The sequence below is a fragment of the Carassius auratus genome, chromosome 6 (assembly GCF_003368295.1).
Source record: "Carassius auratus strain Wakin chromosome 6, ASM336829v1, whole genome shotgun sequence".
NCBI lineage: Eukaryota > Metazoa > Chordata > Actinopteri > Cypriniformes > Cyprinidae > Carassius > Carassius auratus.
The window spans coordinates 11421664-11441936 of NC_039248.1; the positions used below are offsets into that span (position 1 = coordinate 11421664).

Below are 20273 nucleotides of genomic sequence, written 5' to 3' on the forward strand. Positions count from 1 at the left end.
ACAAAGAATAGTGCTGCGTGATTTGGGGGAAAACGTAATTGGAGTTTTTAATAAGACAATAAATCTTACTATTGTATTATATTTGGTTTAAAATAAAAATGTATATTTAAGAAAGGCATAATAAAGTAATAGTATTACTAATGTCACGCTGAGCTACTGAGTGGAGCAAGGAACAGAGAGAGACTAGGAGTACAGCAATCCAAGGAGATTTAATGATAATACAGACCCCTGGAAGACTCACATAGCAGATGAACATTTACAAAACCGGATGCTGGACTGAGAACAGGGAAAACTATTTAAGCAGACGAGGAGCAGGGGATGATGACACACACCTGCGATCAATAGAAATAAACGGGGAACACCTGGAGTAAAATTAACACAATGGGGACAGGAACAGGAACAGGAAGGACCAAATATGGGCATGGGAGCACACGGGGAGCAAAACACTGACAAAACATAGAAATGAGTCTAACAACTAATAATAATAATAATAAACATTTGTATTATATTTTACATGTTTTCTGTTTAATGTAGGTGTAATGAAAGTAATAAAACTTGTACAACTGATTTGCCTTCATGAAACCTTGTTGCCTAAATGCCTTTTTATGAGATGCAGTGCGAGGGTTGCTGATGTATTTCATGTACAAGAAGAATCATCTGGGGTTGGAAGGGCTGGCCATAACTCAGCTGAATATTTCGGGGTGCCATAATTTGAACGAAATCAATTATGCATGCGTGCTTGTGTAATGAATGTAAAAAGAGTTGCCCTATCATTCATAATCTGGAGGGAAGGGGAAATATGAGCGCCTGGCTTGGGCACTTAGTGGCGTTTCGAAAGGGCTGGGTGATACTTGAGCCGCGGGGGGCAGAGGAAGAGATAGCGCCCTTTCCTTTGTGCGCGCAGATTACAGCTCCAAATATAACACCTCAGACACTGATAATGCTGCATCTAATGCACGTTAAAAGTGAGACGGGGACTCGAACTGACAGGGTTTTAGATGGTGCGGGTGCCACAAGGATGAAGTGGGAAAGCAAAGGATCCTGTGTTTGTTAAGGGGTGGTTAATATCACGTAGCCGCTAATTTGTTTTACTATAAATTTGCCAGAACAAGACCGAAGTGTGGTTGTGTGTTTGTATGTGTCTGCTGTCACAATACGGTAAATCTATGATCCGGCTTCCTAGTCATGTAACCTTGTAGAGAAGAGAGAAATCGCTGGCGTTTCTGATGACCTTCAGAAAATCAGAAATAGCTGTAAAATATTACAACCATTAGTATCCAGCACCAACATATGAGTGAAAATGATACACATAAGGGTGGGAAGATGTTATTGATGGTGTTTATGAGATCCCATGGGGAGTGTTATGAAATACCCATTCACTGTCACCGACAGACATTGGGCATTGATTGGAAAAGGATCATGTGTCCTTCGATCACAAATGCTATCACGCAGTTGCCAGCTATTTGCAACTCGTGTAAAGTGTGTCAATAAAGCATTTTGTCACCTCGTCCCTGGTGTAGACCTGTTTAAGACTGTTATTCCTGGAAAATTTGATAATTAGCAATAAGCCACAGTAAGGATGTGTGTACCAGTGATTTTACCATCGATATTGGATGTTCTTGGGAAGTGGAATAACCTTTTTAAACCTTAACTGTAGTAAAATGATTATAATTCCCAATTTGCACTGACAAGAGCTTTTATAGCTGGAGGTCATAAGGTCATTAGTAGCTGCTTCTGCCACTAGATGCTCATTAACACTATAAGTTGGTTGTGTCACATGATTTGAAAAACCGACCATACAGTAGTTGTGATGTATCGAATGTAAAAAAGTAAAGAAATAAATAAATAGCTGATAAAAAGCTTCATGTTATTTGATTGCTCTATCTGTGTGAACGTCCCTTATTGTATAGCTTTAAGTGGCTAAATGTTATTTAAAACCTAAACAAATGTGATAGAAGACACCAATATTCATTATATATGTGCCTGTGAAAACCTTTTTTTTTGTGTGTGTGCGATTTACTGTTTTCTACATAAAATAATTATCATAATTATCTTTTGAGACTTAATAATAGAGCTTGGATTTCACAGACAGGGTCACATATTTTCAAAACCAATATTTAGAAAATTCTGGAACAAATATTGTAAATATAAACATATTTACTTTATATAGAGTTCAACTGATACAGTATGTGATCATAAGTGTGCTTGTATAAGCTTTTCTTCATTTATTTATTTTTAATAAGGCTTGTCCATTCAAAAATCAGATGGATTCATGTTACATTCATCATACAGTATCTTGTTTTATATTTAGAGATAAAGCTATTGAATTGTGAAAAATAAAAACAATAATTTAACTATATGCCCACACTTTCTGTTTTGCTAGTTGTTATAGATGCTAAACTCAGACTTGGTCTTCGAATTTCTGCGGCATTTATAAGGTCAGCAAGGATCCATGTTTGATGGGAATGTTTCTTGACATGGTGTGGGCATGTATGAACCCTTTAATACATATATTTTTGACCTTTAAAATCAATAATTGTTGTTTCGCTAATCAATAAACCTTGTTAACTTTTCTGCGGTGAGCTGATTCAGAGCACTTTGCCTTCATGAATTAGAAAATTGAGGTCACGAACTTACAGTATGTGGGAAAAACAATGAACTGATTTAATTTTTTTTATGGGCTATTTCGTCACCCTCCTGAGAACTGGCACAACTTCTTTGCTCCTATAAGCACTCCTCCGTAACATCCACAGTGTTGATGCTTCTGTTTTATTATTCATAACAAGTCAACAGCTTCTTGTTTAATGGTGTTCTCTGAGAGGCTGGCGAAACTGCAGACTGCATGTTTTCTTACAAGCTTGCCAGCAGGCCCCTATTATGGGGTGGGGGGGGGGGTGGCGGGGCTATATGCAGAGTGCTTTTTTATTAGGCCACTGCAGCCTTCTCTCCATCCACCTGCTGAAATGATTCGTCTTTTTTTGATAGCCCTGCTGGAGTCTGCTAGGAAACCAAATTACTGTGAGTAAATGGCCTTGTTGGTGTTAGCCTAGGAATCCAGGCCATGTGTATATGTGTAAACAGTGCTCCTGAATCCACCCCTCCAGGAATTTGTATCAAGTAATCTGCTGTCGGAGTCGAGTCCTAGTGGCTAGCAGACATGCAGCAACACTTTGAAGTCATTTTTTTTTTTTGTCTGGCTTCAGCAACAACAGTATGCCAATGGTGCTATTTTAACCTTTCATTATGTATTTGCAGTCAGTTTTGTGTGTGTGTGTGTGTGTGTGTGTGTATCATTTTATACATTTTTATTTAATACACAAACACACATACATACATATTTAAAGCATAACGTAAATGCATTTATAATACTAAAATGTTGTTACATTAAAATATCTATAAAATATTCAATACAAAATCATATGGTCCATTTTACCTATATTAACACTAAAATATGTTCTTAGAAATTTTCTGGTTATCTCAAATATCTCATATTTTAAAATGGATAGTGTACATTTTCCATCTATGAGCTCCATAAATGTTGCCACTAACTCATTGAATATATTTTTGGCTTTCTTATTGAACAATGTCATTGACCTCTAAATAGCCAAATATAACGATCCATAACAGCCTTTGAATCGAGTTGTGCAAATGTGCATTGAGCTGCAGTATCTTGAAGCACTTGCAAAAACAGTACATCAAAACCTTTTCTTTTTTTTTATGTGTATAATTTCAGAGGATCTAAATTTGTATTATTTAGCATGGCACACAGAATCGAGTGGGTTGTGGGGCAATGAGCTGGCAGATTGTGTGTGGTTGAGGCTGATAGCTGGTTGGTTGGTTTGATGGAAGCTGTCTCACTGAAGCCCATGTTGAGATTCTGTTCACATCGTCTAAAACCAGCCGGCGTTTCTGCCTCTGGCTTCTGCAGGATGGTGTGAAGCTCACAAAGGCTCTTTGAGGACTCAATCTGCTGTCAGAGACCCTGTGATTTATCTAATGCTATAAATGAAGGTGGAGGCTGGATTTTTATCAGGCCAGTGTGAGTTAAGGAAGCATGCGTCATGGCTTATTAAGAAGCACTATTACTCTGGTTTAGGCAGCGTTTGACATGTCTGGAAATGTGGGTAGGCTTTTTACTTATGACAGTATTGCAATCTTTGGAATTTCAGTGTTTCAGTGTTTTTTTGCCTCATTTTTACAGAGTAATTATCCTTCATACATTGCTTCCAAATATCAATAAAAACAGCACAATTGTGAGTGTGATATAGCTATTTTACAACTGTTTAATAAACAGGAAGTTAGAATATTGAGTAACATTTTAAACACAATGCAGTTACTCAATACTCAATATGTATACTGCCAGATTCAAGTTTTGAGTTTGTGGTTACTTAAATGTTTTAAATTACCTTCGGGCAAATTAACAAAATGACTTGAAATAAGATTAGTTATTTTTTGCTGAAAAATATTCAGTGATCGAGATCAGAAGGATATGATCTACCCATAAAGCATTGTGTGTTTCAGTGTTGGTGTTTCATTCCTCAATCAACGTGTTTGTCTGAATGAATAATGAAAGAAAGTCACTTATTTCTAGGGCTTGCTTAGACTAGTCAAGTAGTCGAGTGATCAACTACTTCAACCACTAGCCGGCGCTGTCAGAAACAATCGACTACTCTAGCATGCATTAACCATATTTTTTTTTATTATATATATTTTTTAACAATAAAATTTTCGCAAATACCTCACAAATTTTAGGATTACAATATTGTGTGTAGCTGTTACTTTCTATGACTTTATCTATGTTGCATGTAAAATTTTAATATGTAATGAAATAATTAGGGGTCTGCCCGAAACTGTATACAGTACCTTATTTGGAATGGCATAGTTAATGGCTTCAAAAACGAATAACGGACAAGGAATAATTATGCCTGAATATTCGGCTGAGGCTAGCACAGTCTGGTGTTTGCTATAAAACAGGTGAACCAGGGGATCAGTGCAATATTATACACAGACCTCTAAAGTCACGCAATAGAGTGTGAAGTGAATGAATGTAAACTTTATGAATGAAAAGAGTGCAAATCAAACATTGCATTGATGTTGCCTCTCTGTGCATCTCTCAGAAATCAGAGCTTGGCAAGAGAAATATCACCTGTAATAATAATACATCATACACGTTCTATTATTTGTATATATTTAAAAGGCAATAATTTAAACATTAGGCTACGATGTTGATATAAATGGATTAAGCACATCCCGCTCACTAATCAAACAGCCGCGTTGCGAGTATTCAGTCTCTCAAAAAACAAGCCAGTTCTCTCTCAAGAGTAGGCTAATAATCAACTTAGATACAGATACATTTTCTACTTGGCCTACATGTTTGTGTCTTTATCTTTTGCTGGTTTGCATGGCACACACAAATTTGTTTGGTGAAGTAAAAAAAAAAAAAAAGAGACTCGCTCAAAGTGTTCTGCATAATGAAAATGTGTGCATTGAATTAATTCAGTTGTGTTAGAATGGTCACTAAACATTTGTCATGACATCTCTCTGGTTGCATGATAAATATATTTTTAGATACTAATAATTATTTATTTAACCTGGCATACTTATTCAGTGATTACTATGAAAAAAAAAAAACTTACGATATTTTGAAGAATGCTGGTAAAAAACAGTTGATGGTCTAAACTGGCTTCCATAGTATTTTTTCCACCTATATGGAAGTCAATGGGAACCATCAACTGTTTGGTTTTTCAGAATTCTTCAAAATATCTTCTGTGTTCATCATAAGAAGGTTTGGAATGACAGTAAATGATGACAACATTTTCACATTTGGGTGAACTATTCTGTTAGAGCCATAATAGACATTATGCAAGTATGAGAATACTGAAGTATTGTTCAAATTATTATTTACTGGATTTATATTTTTTATAAACTTTTAAGAATGCTCATATTGTTATGATATATGTTTTTATTATGTCCTTGATGACTAATGATGTGATTAAGATGTCATATCCGAGTTAGTGGCGTAGCAAGAGACATAGCAATATAGTTTTTGACCATAATTCCATATTGTATTATTATATTAAGTTACAAGATTGTTCCTCCTTAGAAGTACAAATAAATGGGAATCAAAAAGGAATATAACGACTTGGATGAGTTTGTCACATCAGACTGGTTGCTTTAAACAAATGGTACAATTACAAACTTGCATTAGGAGTGCTATTACATATTCCTTTAACCTGCCCTGAACAATATATAATATGTAAAATATGTTTATGTTGCCACTTATTTTATAATATCACCTATTTACTATTACTACTGCTTGTAATACAATAATATATAAAGCCACTGCTTCCTGTACAAAAAGGACTCTTTGGTTATTGTCAGACCAACCTTGGCTCAATTATTCTAAAAGTCAGAAGAACAATTCTTATGCCATTGTCATCGGAGAAGCCTTTATTTCTAGCTACAAAGTCATGAAGTTTTCCTTCCAGATCACATTACACAGTGGTGTCCCATCTTTTTTTCAGCACTCTCGCCCACCATTTCTCCATTTTTCCAATGAGATTTGAACTAGCTCTGCATTTATCGCTCTGGACACAGGCAGCATAGTCATGATAATTCTCATCCCATTTCATAATGTCTGCTATGCAATCTCTTCATCTGCTGCCAGTGGAAAGGGAGAAGCACATTATCTATGGCAGAGTATTATAAGAGATTATCCCTGACAGATCTTTTCCCTCGCAGGCACCATTAACCAGGCTTCGGCCCACTTGATATTTCTACCACCTGTGACCGTCATCCGCTGAGCACAAGAATTATTGCCATTGTATTTTTTTCCCCCGCTCTATAAATTAATCATGTAAGGATCTTCTCTGAATCCGGATGGACAGTGACCAAGAAACTCCCTCCCACCTTCCCCGAAGATGCCAGAGACATCATGCATCATTAAAACTTGGCATGCCATTTGACACAGAGATAACTTTCACGTTTGCCCCAGTATGGTTTGATGCATATTATTGTGCCGTAGACAGAAACAGCAAGCTTTTTCCTGACTTTGAAACATGCGAGAGGCCCGGATGGATGACAAAAAGCGAGCTGACCTCTCTCTGAAGTGAGTGGGGACTGCTGACGAGACTGAAACATAAATTAGCATTGATCATTTTTGCTCAACATGCCACATTAATGACTTGAGCCTTACAGGGCTTGTTAGACATCCTGTGGAAATAGATTATAATGGTCTTACTAGCTGTCCCAGAAGTCCACCAACTCGATTGTTTTACAAATGGCACATGGTTCTCGGTACATCCAAGGACAACATTTTTAGAGTCATTAATGTTGTGTTCCCCCAGGGACCTTTTTTTGCATAAGGTAGTGTATTAACGCTGGTGGATATTAAGCCATTATTGCGTGTCTTAAAATAGGTGTCGTTTGTACATAAACTTTGACCCTCTTTTTAAATTATGATACAGCAGAACAGCATGTATATCAGTTATCTAATACAAGCGTATTAAACACACCTCAAAGGACGGCAGTGTAGGGAAGTAGGATTGAATGAATTGATCTGAAGAGGTACGAAAACAGGTCACATGCGGGAATCAAATGTGCAGGTCAAATTAAGTTCTTCCCCCATCTCGCAGCTATAGTTTCATCCTCCGTTCCGCCTGCTCACCGGTTATAGATCACCCTTATGCATCTCATAAGGAAAGACATCAAACAAATATCCGGCTATTGACCTCTCCTCCCAGACTTGATTGAGACTCATAGCAGGCTGCAGGAGCAGAATGACAAACAAAGGAGGCAGGAGGTTAAAAAAATGGAAACCAAATCGATAGAGATGACTGAAATGATGAAGGACTTGAAGGTCAGAGCTTGTGGTCCCTTAGAGTAGATAATACAGGAACATAATCAATTTTGTCTAATTTAATCTCTCCCCCCCCATCTCTTTTTTTTTCCTTCTATGGTCAAGTCTTTTCATTTTCTGCTCAGTGACTGAGTTGCTCTCTGATAGCAATGATGGATCAAAGAAGTTAGTCGAATGAGTTAAAGAACAATACTGGCGTTTCATATGTTGATTATTTAGAAATACAATGTTGCTTTGAAAGAATATTCATTACAGTACTTCAAAATGGACCTGACACTTCTAAATAGTCTCACGCTTCAAAGCAATTTCATTTCAAAACAGATTTGATGCTTCAGATCAATTTAAATAGCTCAACACAACAGTGATTATTCAAAACAGATCTAATTCTTCCATAAATAGTGATGTTTCAAGAATATTGATGCTTTTAAGCTGTACTGATGATTAAAAATAATTCTGAATAAACAATATTGATGTTTAAATACAGTGTTGATGCTTCAAAGCAATACAGATAAATGGTTCAAAGAAATATTGACACTTTAAAGCAATTCTGATGGCTCAAAACAACAGTGATCATTGAAAATTGAAAACTGATGATTTAAAAATAAAAGTTGATTCAAAACATTGTTGACATTTTAAAGCAATTCTGATTATTCAAAATCATTCTGTATATATAATGATGCTTCAATACAGTGTTGATAATTAAATGCATTAGTGTTTCAAAATAGATCTGAGGTCTTAAATGTTAATTGTTTCATATTAATACTATGGTTTCAAAACAACAGTGATAAAACATATGATGCTTCAAAAACAACTGATGTTGCAAACAGATTTGATGCTTCAAAACTACTGAAACTTCTAAATGATACTGACACTTGTAAAAAGTACTGACACCGTGTCTACACCAGTCACAAGCAGTGCGGCGTGGCATGACAAAATTCTATAGAATCCATTATATTCAGCAATGCTGTGGATGCAGCACGGCACAAGTAAACTGTTGCCGCATTCTATTTTTGATGTACTAACACAAAGTTCAAATGATTTTTTTGCGTCCAGTCTAGACAGACTTTAGCGGTTGCGGCACAGTGTGGCGTGAAAACTGTCACGTTCGGTGTAGACACGGTGAGATCTTTCAAAACAATATTATTTCAAAAAGACTTCTTCAAAGAAATACTGATATTTCCAAACAAATGTGATGCTTTAAAACAATGCTGATTCTTTACAAAACAAAAATGTTTCAAGAGTCAAGTCAAGAGTTGCTTTAAAACAGTTTTGATGCTTCAAAGAAATTCTGACTAAACCAGATTCGGTATTGTTCACAGAAAATGAAGAATTTTCTGAATGTTACACATTATGTATCACGGTGACTTTCAAGGCTTATTCGAAATGTGATATCCCTAGTGTTACTATGTCGCTCATAAACCACAAGCTGTTCTGCACTCAGAAATGTCAAGAATATTACGCTCATTTGCTAGACATTTGTTACAGTTTGACACTTAAACCGCACGTCCCACCAGGGCCCATATTTATAAAAGCCAACGCGGCGATGTTGACCCTCATAAATTAAAGTGTGTATTCGACAACTCTGATGTGCTTTAAAGAGTATTGAATTCCTGTGAGGTGGATGAATTGCACACTGCTGTCTCGAAAAGAGGGAGGGCTGACGCCGTATGGCTTACTCCTCTATCATATTCTCTGCCCTTTCAAAGTGTATCACCTCCCCTATCGAATCATAATCCTGTTCCTGAGATACGCCGTGCTGAAAATGAAATATGTTAGCAGGTTTGTAAATGTATCACACATTTCTCCCAGTGTAAGTGTATAGAACCAATACTTTTAGTACAATCCAAACATTGCCTTTGGCAGCTGAATATGTGTCGAGGTTTTGCTGCCGTAAGCCACTGAGGATTTTTTCATATCTCTCTTAGGCCCCCGCTCTTCCCAGGTCTGTCTATCTCTCTCTCTCTCTCCGATTCCCTCTACTCCTGCGAGATATATTGAGGGTAGGCTTGGTATCCAGACTGCAGTTGATCAGCTGTGAGCAAGCCCATAGGCCAAGGATCCTGTCTGTCCTTATTTGGATGAATGAATTATTCATATTTCACTGGTTTATCTGAAGTTACAGCTCCTCTTGCTTGTGTTGTTTTGTTTTCTAATCTTTTTTTTTTTTTGTCTTTCTCTCTTTTCCCTCTCACCCTGTCCCTTGCTCAGTTCTTAGCTAACAAAGCTGACTTTACATTGGAAGAACACGACTTGCTCCTCTTGCAGTTGAATGGAAATAAAAGACATTCTGTGACCTTGGAAGATGAAGATGTTGTTGCCATGGGAACTCTTAATCCTGCTGTCACTCAAGAGCTGCCTAGCAGGTACGATATCCCCCGACTTGCCTTTGATAGCTCACCTGTTCTGCATAGTCCCCACTTCAGCAGAGAGAATGGCTTTTTATGCCTCTGTCTAATAATTCGCTCATGCCTCTTGAGACAGAGGCATGCTGGGAACAAGCTCTCGTGGTTGCCCCAGCAGGACATTTGTTTTGACACAGTTTCTGATTATTCTCTTCAACAAGAACTTCACCCTACTTATTTTGGCAAACTTTGCTTGTTCCCAACAGACTAGCATTGGAAAATGTAGTCATGTTCATGTAGCTATAAAGAATGTTCTAGAGAACTTTTGATGTTATATTGGGCATTGAGTGGCAACCCAGCATTATTTAAGTTAGTATTTTTTTATTTTTTTATTTTACTGTATATAAATGTATTTGAGAAGCAACATTGCATAAGAATTTTCACTTTCATAGATCGCACTGTGAATTTAAATATATTTAGTCTTACTACATTTTTCTTTACTTTTTTCTTTCTCTCTCTCTCTCTCTCTCTGTCTTTTTATAACATAATTATGCTTAAAACAATTGAATAAAAAACAATCTGCCAGTTCAGTAAAAAAAAAAAAAATACAGTATACTCTTATTAGAGTTATTTAAAAAATAATAATAATAATAATAATTATTATTATTATAAATAATCTTAACATTTTATGTAATGTTCCCTCTTAGGTAATTTATCTTGTTTCAAGGATTTGTATATATTATATCTAAAGTTTCAAGTATTTTTTCATAAATTATATCTGGAAAATTAGACAAAAATACTTGTAAGGATGGGATTTTTTGCTGTCTGTTTTCTTTTGAGCTGTTTTTGTATATTCATTATTAATACTATCATTAGAGTGAATAATTAATATATACAATTTAATTGATATTATACATCTTTTTTTATTTTAAAAACTTGTTTATTATTATAATTAGAACAAACCCGTGACCCTCCACTTTGAGTTGAAGACCTTTTTTTTTTTTTTTTTTTTTTTTACAGAATATTGAAAGAGTTATTGATATTACATACAGCTACTTATAGAATTAACTAAAACTTTCCATATGCATAATCAGACCCTGTAAGCAGTGAATTGTTTCAAAAGTCTTTTAAAGTTCCCTTTAAAAAGTGCATATTATTTCTCCAATGATTCATGCAACTCTCAGCACATACTGCAGTGCTGTAAGGAAGAGGCCGTCTGGAGAGGCAGGTGCCCTGTTTAAACGAACCAATGTCCCCCACTCAATGCCGGTGCTCCAGTTATTGTCATTGTTGTGCTACAGTAACTATGCCAACTCAAATGGGCATTTGCATTCAAGCCACAGGTGTTCTTTTGATTGCACAGCTTGATATTCAGAAAGCTAAGCTGGAGAGGAGGAAGTGCAGAGGCCAGACAGCTCAGACTGAAGGGCAGCAGCGATTCAGCGAGGAGGATCTGAGGAGACCAAACCCACATCTAACAGCCTGCCATATCGTAGCTTTAAAGGCAGACTTTAAGATTTTTGTCTTTTTTATTTTCAGTCACAGTACTGATGAAACACTGACAAGCTGTGCGGTAATTAACGGCAGTAGATTTCCTGTCGGTGTAGAAGTTGATTAGATCTCTTGAAGATAATTGGAAGCAGCATCAGGAAATAAATAAATCTCATGTAGCCTGCACATATTCAGAAATAATTCTCATTTAAGAAAAAAAGGTTACACTGAGGGAAAGAATAATAGTGATCTACTAAAAGTGACATGATTATTTAACATTCAGATACTGAAAATGAATGTAGTTAATATTTAAACAATGAATAGATCTATAAGGATGTGGTTATAATAATAAGCATAGGAAGTTATTAAACTAGGTTGGCTGCCCTCATTTTAAAGAATCCCTGCTGGAAATTTGAGTCATGGTAAGAGTAAGTAAATTATTGAGAACTTTAATAACATTACGATAACATTACGATTAGAAATAAAATGTGCAGATTCATTTACTCAACAATTTTACAGTGGATTGCACTTCAACTGAACTTATGACATTTATTAGTGTTATTAGTATTATTATTATGTAAATAAACTAAAATGTATAATGTGCATTACTGCTCAAAGGTTTGAGGTTGGTAAGATTTATTAGATGTTTTTGATCAAAGACAGTTAAAAAGCAATATTGTGAAATATTTATACAATTTAAAACAATTCTGTTTCATTCATGTTATCGCAAAGCTGAATTTTATCATTAATGTCACATGATCTTTTAGAAATCATTCTAATATTCTGATTTGGTAACATTTCTTATTATTATCACAGTTGAAAACAATCATATTGCAAAAATAAATATAAAAAAGTATAGTTCCTAAGTAAGTAAGTCCTCATAGAAAAAAATACAAATGGATCTCAAATTCATACAGTTATTTTTTTGAAGGGTTCAAATGAACAAAAATGTTGGAAAACCAAATAATTTGTGGGACCGTCACCAGAATGTAAACTTTTGAACAGGGTCAACTATTATTTGCTCCTGTGGACAATATGTAAACATATTTAATGTGAAATATCTTATTCAGGTCAGGACTAAATATACTATAACATACATTTTGAATGACGCCTGTTATTTTGGTGAAATAAATAACATTAAGCAGATTCTGAAAGGGGGATGCACACTGATAACAGGCCTTTTACAGTTGTTTTTGCTATATTTAGAATTTTGCACTTTATAGCATTGTGTTTTAGGGTTAATGGAAATATCTGTAAAATTACTGATAATGTCCTGTCAGAAAATTACCAGTACATTTTCCTTTTTTTTCATTCCCCCAGAGTGCTTGGAATGAACATTGCTGCTAAAGAACTATAGATGCTTCTTTGTATTATAGCCATCCCTGTTGTAAATTCCATAAAGGGGTGGAAGTAAAATCATCCATGACAAAAAGTGATGGGGACGTGTCCCCTTCGTAAATGACGGCTAAATGTGGACTACTGTAAGTGTGCTACTCCTCGCTCTAAATGCTTCATTAATTCCCATCGTTCAAAGGACACACAAAAGGGAAAGTGAAAAAAAAGTAGCATCTCCCACAGCGTGAGGAGACAGGGGTTCACCCCAGGCAAACATGCCTGGACACTTCCATTAGCTTGATGATGCGGGAGGGTAATTTTTTTTTTTTTTTGTCCTCGTCAAGGTTAGGTACCTGTAAAAATGAATTTCATTCACTCTGAGAGAACAGGGAACAAAAATTACAGGTGAGTTTTATTGAGGGAAAAAAAAATTCTCTGTGGAGAGGCATACATGTTTCTGAGAGCTTGTTTACTCATTTAAGAAATGATACATTTCACTGGAGTAATTACTACAACATGGGGTAATTAGGGAGGTGGATTGGTGTCTTGGCAGCAGTCAAGCGAAACAACAGACCTAGCCACACTGCCATGCGTGTTACGGGCCTGCCAAAAGAAGGACGTCATGTTGATATGGTTTCTGCTACAAGAGGGGAAATGAAAGCTGTTCCTCTGGCACGTGTTTACGTTGCAGATCTAATGAGCTCAGTGTGGGAAGTTGCTGAAAATAAATGAATAGTGCACATTAGACATAATGTGAACCTGATGTGTTCACACCTGTTTTATGATCTAGATTCATGTTCCAGGTTGTGGATTATGAGCTTCTCAAAAGTCTTCTTGTTTTTTTCTTCTAGAGAGAATTATTCGACATGGCCCAGTGTTCACCCAAGAGCCCAGTGACAGCGTTTTCCCTTTAAGCGCAGAAGACAACAAGATATTCATTAATTGCAAAGCCAAGGGAAGTCCAACACCACATTACAAGTATGAGAGCTTTCCTAAATATCTTCTCATTGCAAAAGTTCCATATGGAAATTTTTTTGTTTGTTTGTTTATTTGTGTGTGTGTGTGTGTGTGTGTGTGTTTCTTTCTCATTTATGCCTGTAATTAAACATAATTTTACAATAAATAAACAATAAAAAAAATGGAATGAAATTTAAAATTTAAAATTGGCACATTTTTCAGTTTCAGTTTTTTGAATGATAACATTGACACAAATATATTCCACAGGAAGTATTTATATATTTTTTTAATGCCTGTATATCTTCTCATCATCATTATCCTGTGCCTATTCCACCTGTTTTCATATTTAGGTGGAAATTCAATGGGAAAGATCTAGATATTGACATGGACTTCAACTACAGCCTTGTTGAGGGAAACCTTTTGATCAATAACCCTCTGGCAACTAAGCATAGTGGTGTTTACCAGTGTATCACCACTAATGCATTTGGAACCATCCTGAGCCGAGAGGCTAAAGTTGAATTTGCATGTAAGTGCACATTAAACCAATTTTTTTGTATATGTGAACGTTTGAAAATAGCATTTCACAGTCTCCGCCACTCTTGATTACTAATAGTTTGACTACACTGTCTGTAATGTACTGTGTATGTATCCTTTGGAAGCTTTAAATGCATAATATGTAAAAACGGTGTTATCTCTCATATTTCAAAGTTGTCATTTGGTCCATTAGTGGGTAAGATATACTTTCTTTCCCTGGGTGTAGCAGGCTTTTAAACTGACAGCTACATTTTCCTATCTGAAAAATTCTATCAGGAGATGTCCAATGGTGCCTAACTAAGATGCAGCCTGTCATGGTAAATGGAAAAAAGGACTTAAATCAACAGATAATCATAACAACACAGCAAGTCTGCCTCGTTCATGTTGTGTGTGCATCTAAAATTTCACAAGTAGATGTGTCTTTTCAGATCTTGAGTGATGCAGGAAATTGTTGTAGGACTAATTGGTGGTGCTTCACTGGCAAAATTGGCATTTATAGAGTGGGAAAAAGTGTTTTCCCAGTGATTTACCTTCTCACATAGCCATCAGTTCTGAAGTCTTAAAAAAAGGGTCATTTTATTTCTTAACCTATAACGATGAAGTTTTTCATTAAGTGTTTTTATATCTTCTTCTTTTTCATGCATTTTTTAAACACTTTTATCCAAAGCAACTTATATTTCATGTAAAGTATACAGGAAATTGAAGCCTTGTCCAAGAATTTTGTTCTTTGCACATTTATAAAATATAGATCTGACAATATGTAATATGACATGACCACCACATGTCTACAGAAATAATGCCATTCATGTGATGTAATTTTTGCCTGTCCCTTCCTGTGCTATAGAGCGGCATTTCTAAAGGTCCCTGCTCTTTGAGTCGTCTGTTGCACATCAGAGCGATGACAGTGCCTTTAATCAAAAGTAATGGTGATCCTATTATTTTGTTTTTGCAGACTTGCAGAATTTCAGCAGCAAGGCCAGAAGTCCAGTATTAGTGAGAGAAGGACAGGCTGTTGTGCTCTTGTGTGGTCCACCGCCCCACTTCGGAGGTACATTTTACTGTATGCTGTATGAATCTGAATCTTATTTATTACGTGCATGGTGGGGGTGCAATGAGCGACACTTGTTCGCAAAACCCATTGACCTCTTTCTACGGCACATCTTTTATCAATTCAAGCTTTGTGTTTGGCCTGTAGAATAATGTTAAGCAAATCCAAGGTCAGGAATACACTGCATGTAGCAAACCTCGCTCCACTCTGATCACTTAGTATGTATGGTACATGTTGGTTCAAATTGTATCTTAATCATCTCATATTGTGAGCAAATCAAGCCTTCAAATGACCAGAGTGCAATGGCTCACTCTGGAGCTGGCGTCCTTGCATTCATGCACCAACCTCTTGGCATTTAGCTTCCCCTCCTTCTTTCTAATGGCACTTGTGCCCTTGTTGTCATGTGGAAAGGTTATTTTCTTAAGCCTTGGCCTTCTGTTGAAAGGTAATAAAGGCAAGGTTTAAAGCAATGTGTCTCTTTATCCTCCTTTCCAGCTGTGCACCTCTTCTGTGTCGGTGTACAGCTGATTAGCAGCAACTCAAAGAGCAATGCACAAATGCACCAGAGGTGCAATTTCACGCCACCGCACTGCCGTACAGTCATTCAACCACATTTCCAGTCAAAGCAATGGTCTTAAGAGACACCTTCCCCGCTCCCCGCCGCCACCCTCCATCTTCTATTTTCCTTCCCTCGTTGTTCCACCGCACCACTCTTGACTGTTTGCCACATTCTGTACATGCTGTAATCCAAGTCTCTTTCATATGGATAATGCTTCTTGGGAATTTATACAATGGCTAAATACAGCAGCTTATTCCTTGAGGTTTTTTTTTTAGTTTTTTTTTTTTAGGTCTATATATTACCTGGGGGAACCAACCATTAACATTCCTGCTAATCTAAATTGTGAAGTGTGCAATTTGAAATTAAACATTTTGCTTGTGCTTTAGTAAATATATAAATAGGTAGTAAATATATATATATTGTCACGGTTTTACGCTGCCTGAAGGAATACGGAGTCGAGGATAAACGGAATAAGGTTTTTAATATATCCAACACAGGGGATATCCAACATGGAGCACAGAGGTAGACACACGTAAGTAGCAAGTGGTGAATGCAGACCCGACAAAACAGAACTGAAAGGACAAGGCTTAAGTACAAAGGATAATTGGGGAAACACAGGTGGATGGAATCATTAAATTAACAGGGACATGGAACACATGAGGAAGATAGTAGACACACCTGGGAACTAATCACGGAAGACAGAAACTGGGTCACTGGGGCAAAAACATTAAATGAGTCCAGGTGTGTGACAGTACTCCCCCCTCCCGGTAGGTGCGTCCTCGCACCGTAGAAACAACAGAGGGAGGCGTGGGTGGGAACTTGGGAGGAGGTTCCGGTGGAGGACGGACTCCCAGGAGGGGGCCAGCAGACAGGGACCACAGAAGGAGGAGCCAGGGAGGAGACGACGGAGGGAGGAGCCAGGGAGGAGACAGGAGCAGGAGGAGCCAGATGGTCCACCAGAGACCAGCCAGGACGGAGATCCAAGGTGGAGTCGACGGCGGGAGGAGCCATGGTGAAGGAAGGGTCGACGACACCAGGGGGCCGACAGGCGGAGACTGCACCGGTGGGTGAGGAGCCCAAGATGGAGCAGCACAGCCGCAGAGCCAGGGGGACGTCGAGGTTCCGGAGGGCCTAGGTGGAGCAGAAGGCTCAGGCGACCAAGGCGGAGGCAGGGTCCTGGCAGACCGATGTGGAGCCGGAGCGACCGAGGATGGAGGTGGAACCGGAGGGAAGGAGGAGCCTGACAGAGCCGGAGGGATGGAGTGACGAGGTGGAACCAGAGGAGTGGAGTCCCGAGGCGGCGGATGGTCGACGACTGACCAAGGTGGAGCCGGAGGGACGAGGGAGCCCGGTGGAGCAGGTGGGATGACAGGCCACGGTGGAGACGAGGGAGCTAAGAGCCAAGGCGGAGCCGCTAGGTCGAAGGACCGAGGAGGAGTCCAGGGCTCGGAGGCTGGAGGCGGAGACAGGGCCTTAACACGCCAAGGCGGAGCTGGAGACTGGCAGTCCAGCGGCGAACCACCGCGCCCCGATGGCGCGGACTGAGGGTGAGCTGCGGGACTGACTGGCACCAGCAGGGATGGCGAGGAACTGGCTGGTCTAGGAGGAGGAGAGAGGAGAAGGATGGGAGGAAGGACAGGAGGATCAGGACTGGACGGAACCAGCGAAAGAGGAGTAGAGGGACCAGCAGGTTTGAGAGGAGGCGGGAGAGGGAGGCTGGGAGGGAATACAGGAGACACAGAAGATTCAGAGCTGGGCGGAACCAGCGGAGACACAGAAGATTCAGAGCTGGGCGGAACCAGCGGAGACACAGAAGATTCAGAGCTGGGCGGAACCAGCGGAGAAACAGAAAACTCAGGGCTGGGCGGAACCAGCGGAGAAACAGAAGATTCAGAGCTGGGCGGAGCCAGCGGAGAAACAGAAGATTCAGAGCTGGGCGGAGCCAGCGGAGAAACAGAAGATTCAGAGCTGGGCGGAGCCAGCGGAGATACAGGAAACTCAGGGCTGGGCGTAACCAGCGGAGAAACAGAAAACTCAGGGCTGGGCGTAACCAGCGGAGAAACAGAAAACTCAGGGCTGGGCGTAACCAGCGGAGAAACAGAAAACTCAGGGCTGGGCGTAACCAGCGGAGAAACAGAAAACTCAGGGCTGGGCGTAACCAGCGGAGAAACAGAAAACTCAGGGCTGGGCGTAACCAGCGGAGAAACAGAAAACTCAGGGCTGGGCGTAACCAGCGGAGAAACAGAAAACTCAGGGCTGGGCGTAACCAGCGGAGAAACAGAAAACTCAGGGCTGGGCGTAACCAGCGGAGAAACAGAAGATTCAGAGCTGGGCGGAACCAGCGGAGATACAGGAAACTCAGGGCTGGGCGGAACCAGCGGAGAAACAGAAAACTCAGGGCTGGGCGGAACCAGCGGAGAAACAGAAAACTCAGGGCTGGGCGGAACCAGCGGAGAAACAGAAAACTCAGGGCTGGGCGGAACCAGCGGAAATGGAGCAGAGGAAATGACTGGAGGAGGTAGGAGTGGGAGACTGAGAGGGTTTACAGGGGAATCAGGGCTGGACGGAACCAGCGGGGAAACAGGAATATTAGGGATTACCTCCGTAGACCAGTCCATCAGATCCAGAACTTGCTCCATATGACTTTCAGAGACTGCATATAGCTCACCCTCAGTCGCAGGAGTGTGGGCAGGGCTTTCCTCCACGCCCTCGATCTCCACAAGGACTCCCACGATGCACGGTGTTGCCGGCTCACACACCTGGTCAGTCGCGCTCTCGAGTTCCGGCTCCCTGTCAGTGGATGGCTCGGGCTCTGCGGCTGCGGTGGGCTCTGGCTCCGTGCGGCGTGATGGTGGCTGGCTGGTCTCTGGGTCGGGAGTGGGGCTGGCGAGGTCCTCTACGGGGCAGACGGTGAGAGGTGACCCATTTCTCGCCAGAGTCCACTCCACGTATGCGGCGAAATCCTCTCGAGGACCATCTTCGGACGACAACGCTCTGCATTTGGAGTTCAGGCTGGTGTTGTAGAAGGTGCAGAGCGCGCCGTCCGGGTAGCTGGTGGCATTAGCTAATAAGGAAAACCATCTGGTGTGGTCCTCGAGAGAGCGTTCTTCCTGCTTCAGCAGAAGGATGAGGAATTCGGGACGATAGAGGGGATCCATAGAAACACTAAGAAAAGAAAAGACTTTGAAAACACAAAAACAAAACGGAGGGAAAAACACGCAGTTTTCTATTTTCTCTTATTAGGTCGGGTCTTCTGTCACGGTTTTACGCTGCCTGAAGGAATACGGAGTCGAGGATAAACGGAATAAGGTTTTTAATATATCCAACACAGGGGATATCCAACATGGAGCACAGAGGTAGACACACGTAAGTAGCAAGTGGTGAATGCAGACCCGACAAAACAGAACTGAAAGGACAAGGCTTAAGTACAAAGGATAATTGGGGAAACACAGGTGGATGGAATCATTAAATTAACAGGGACATGGAACACATGAGGAAGATAGTAGACACACCTGGGAACTAATCACGGAAGACAGAAACTGGGTCACTGGGGCAAAAACATTAAATGAGTCCAGGTGTGTGACATATATATATATATATATATATATATATATATATATATATATATATATATATATATATATATATATATATATATATTTACTACCTATTTATCTATTTACTAAACCATATATATATATACTGTGTTCCAAATTATTATGCAAGTGACATATCAATTGGATTTTGGTACAATAAAGAATCAGACTTTTTGTGTTGTTTTTCATATCATTTCAGGTAACTGATATCAGTCTCAGACTGGTTTAGTCAATACTTTGCCAGGTCTTCTTAGGTAAATGGAAACCCTACTTAAAGAGGTTGTTCCACATTATTAAGCAAGTTTCAGTTCTCATTAAATATGCTGAGGAAGAAAGATCTTTCTGAAGATGAAAAGTATGAAACAGTGATATGTCTTGCAAAAGGCATCAAACAAACAATATTTTGCAAAAAGCAAATAGGGATTATTGAACCGTCAAAAGATTTGTGAATGACTTAGAGCACAGAAGATCTTGGTCAGATGAAGATTTATTGTATATAGGAAAGTTTCTGTCAAACAAATCAACTGTATTGTAATGCCAGCTGTAAAAAGCC

General features: G+C 39.2%; 1 protein-coding gene across 4 annotated transcripts in view; it reads left to right on the forward strand.

Moving 5' to 3' along the window:
* Positions 1-20273, forward strand: part of LOC113096410 (contactin-4) — an 85695-nt gene that overhangs the window by 33679 nt on the left and 31743 nt on the right. For all 4 annotated transcript variants that reach the window (XM_026261792.1, XM_026261808.1, XM_026261800.1 and 1 more), the window contains exons 2-5: positions 10067-10221; positions 13878-14004; positions 14334-14509; positions 15470-15565. In XM_026261792.1, coding sequence (XP_026117577.1) covers positions 10161-10221; positions 13878-14004; positions 14334-14509; positions 15470-15565 — 460 coding nt within the window. In that variant the 5' untranslated portion in view covers positions 10067-10160. The remainder of the gene's footprint in view (positions 1-10066; positions 10222-13877; positions 14005-14333; positions 14510-15469; positions 15566-20273) is intronic.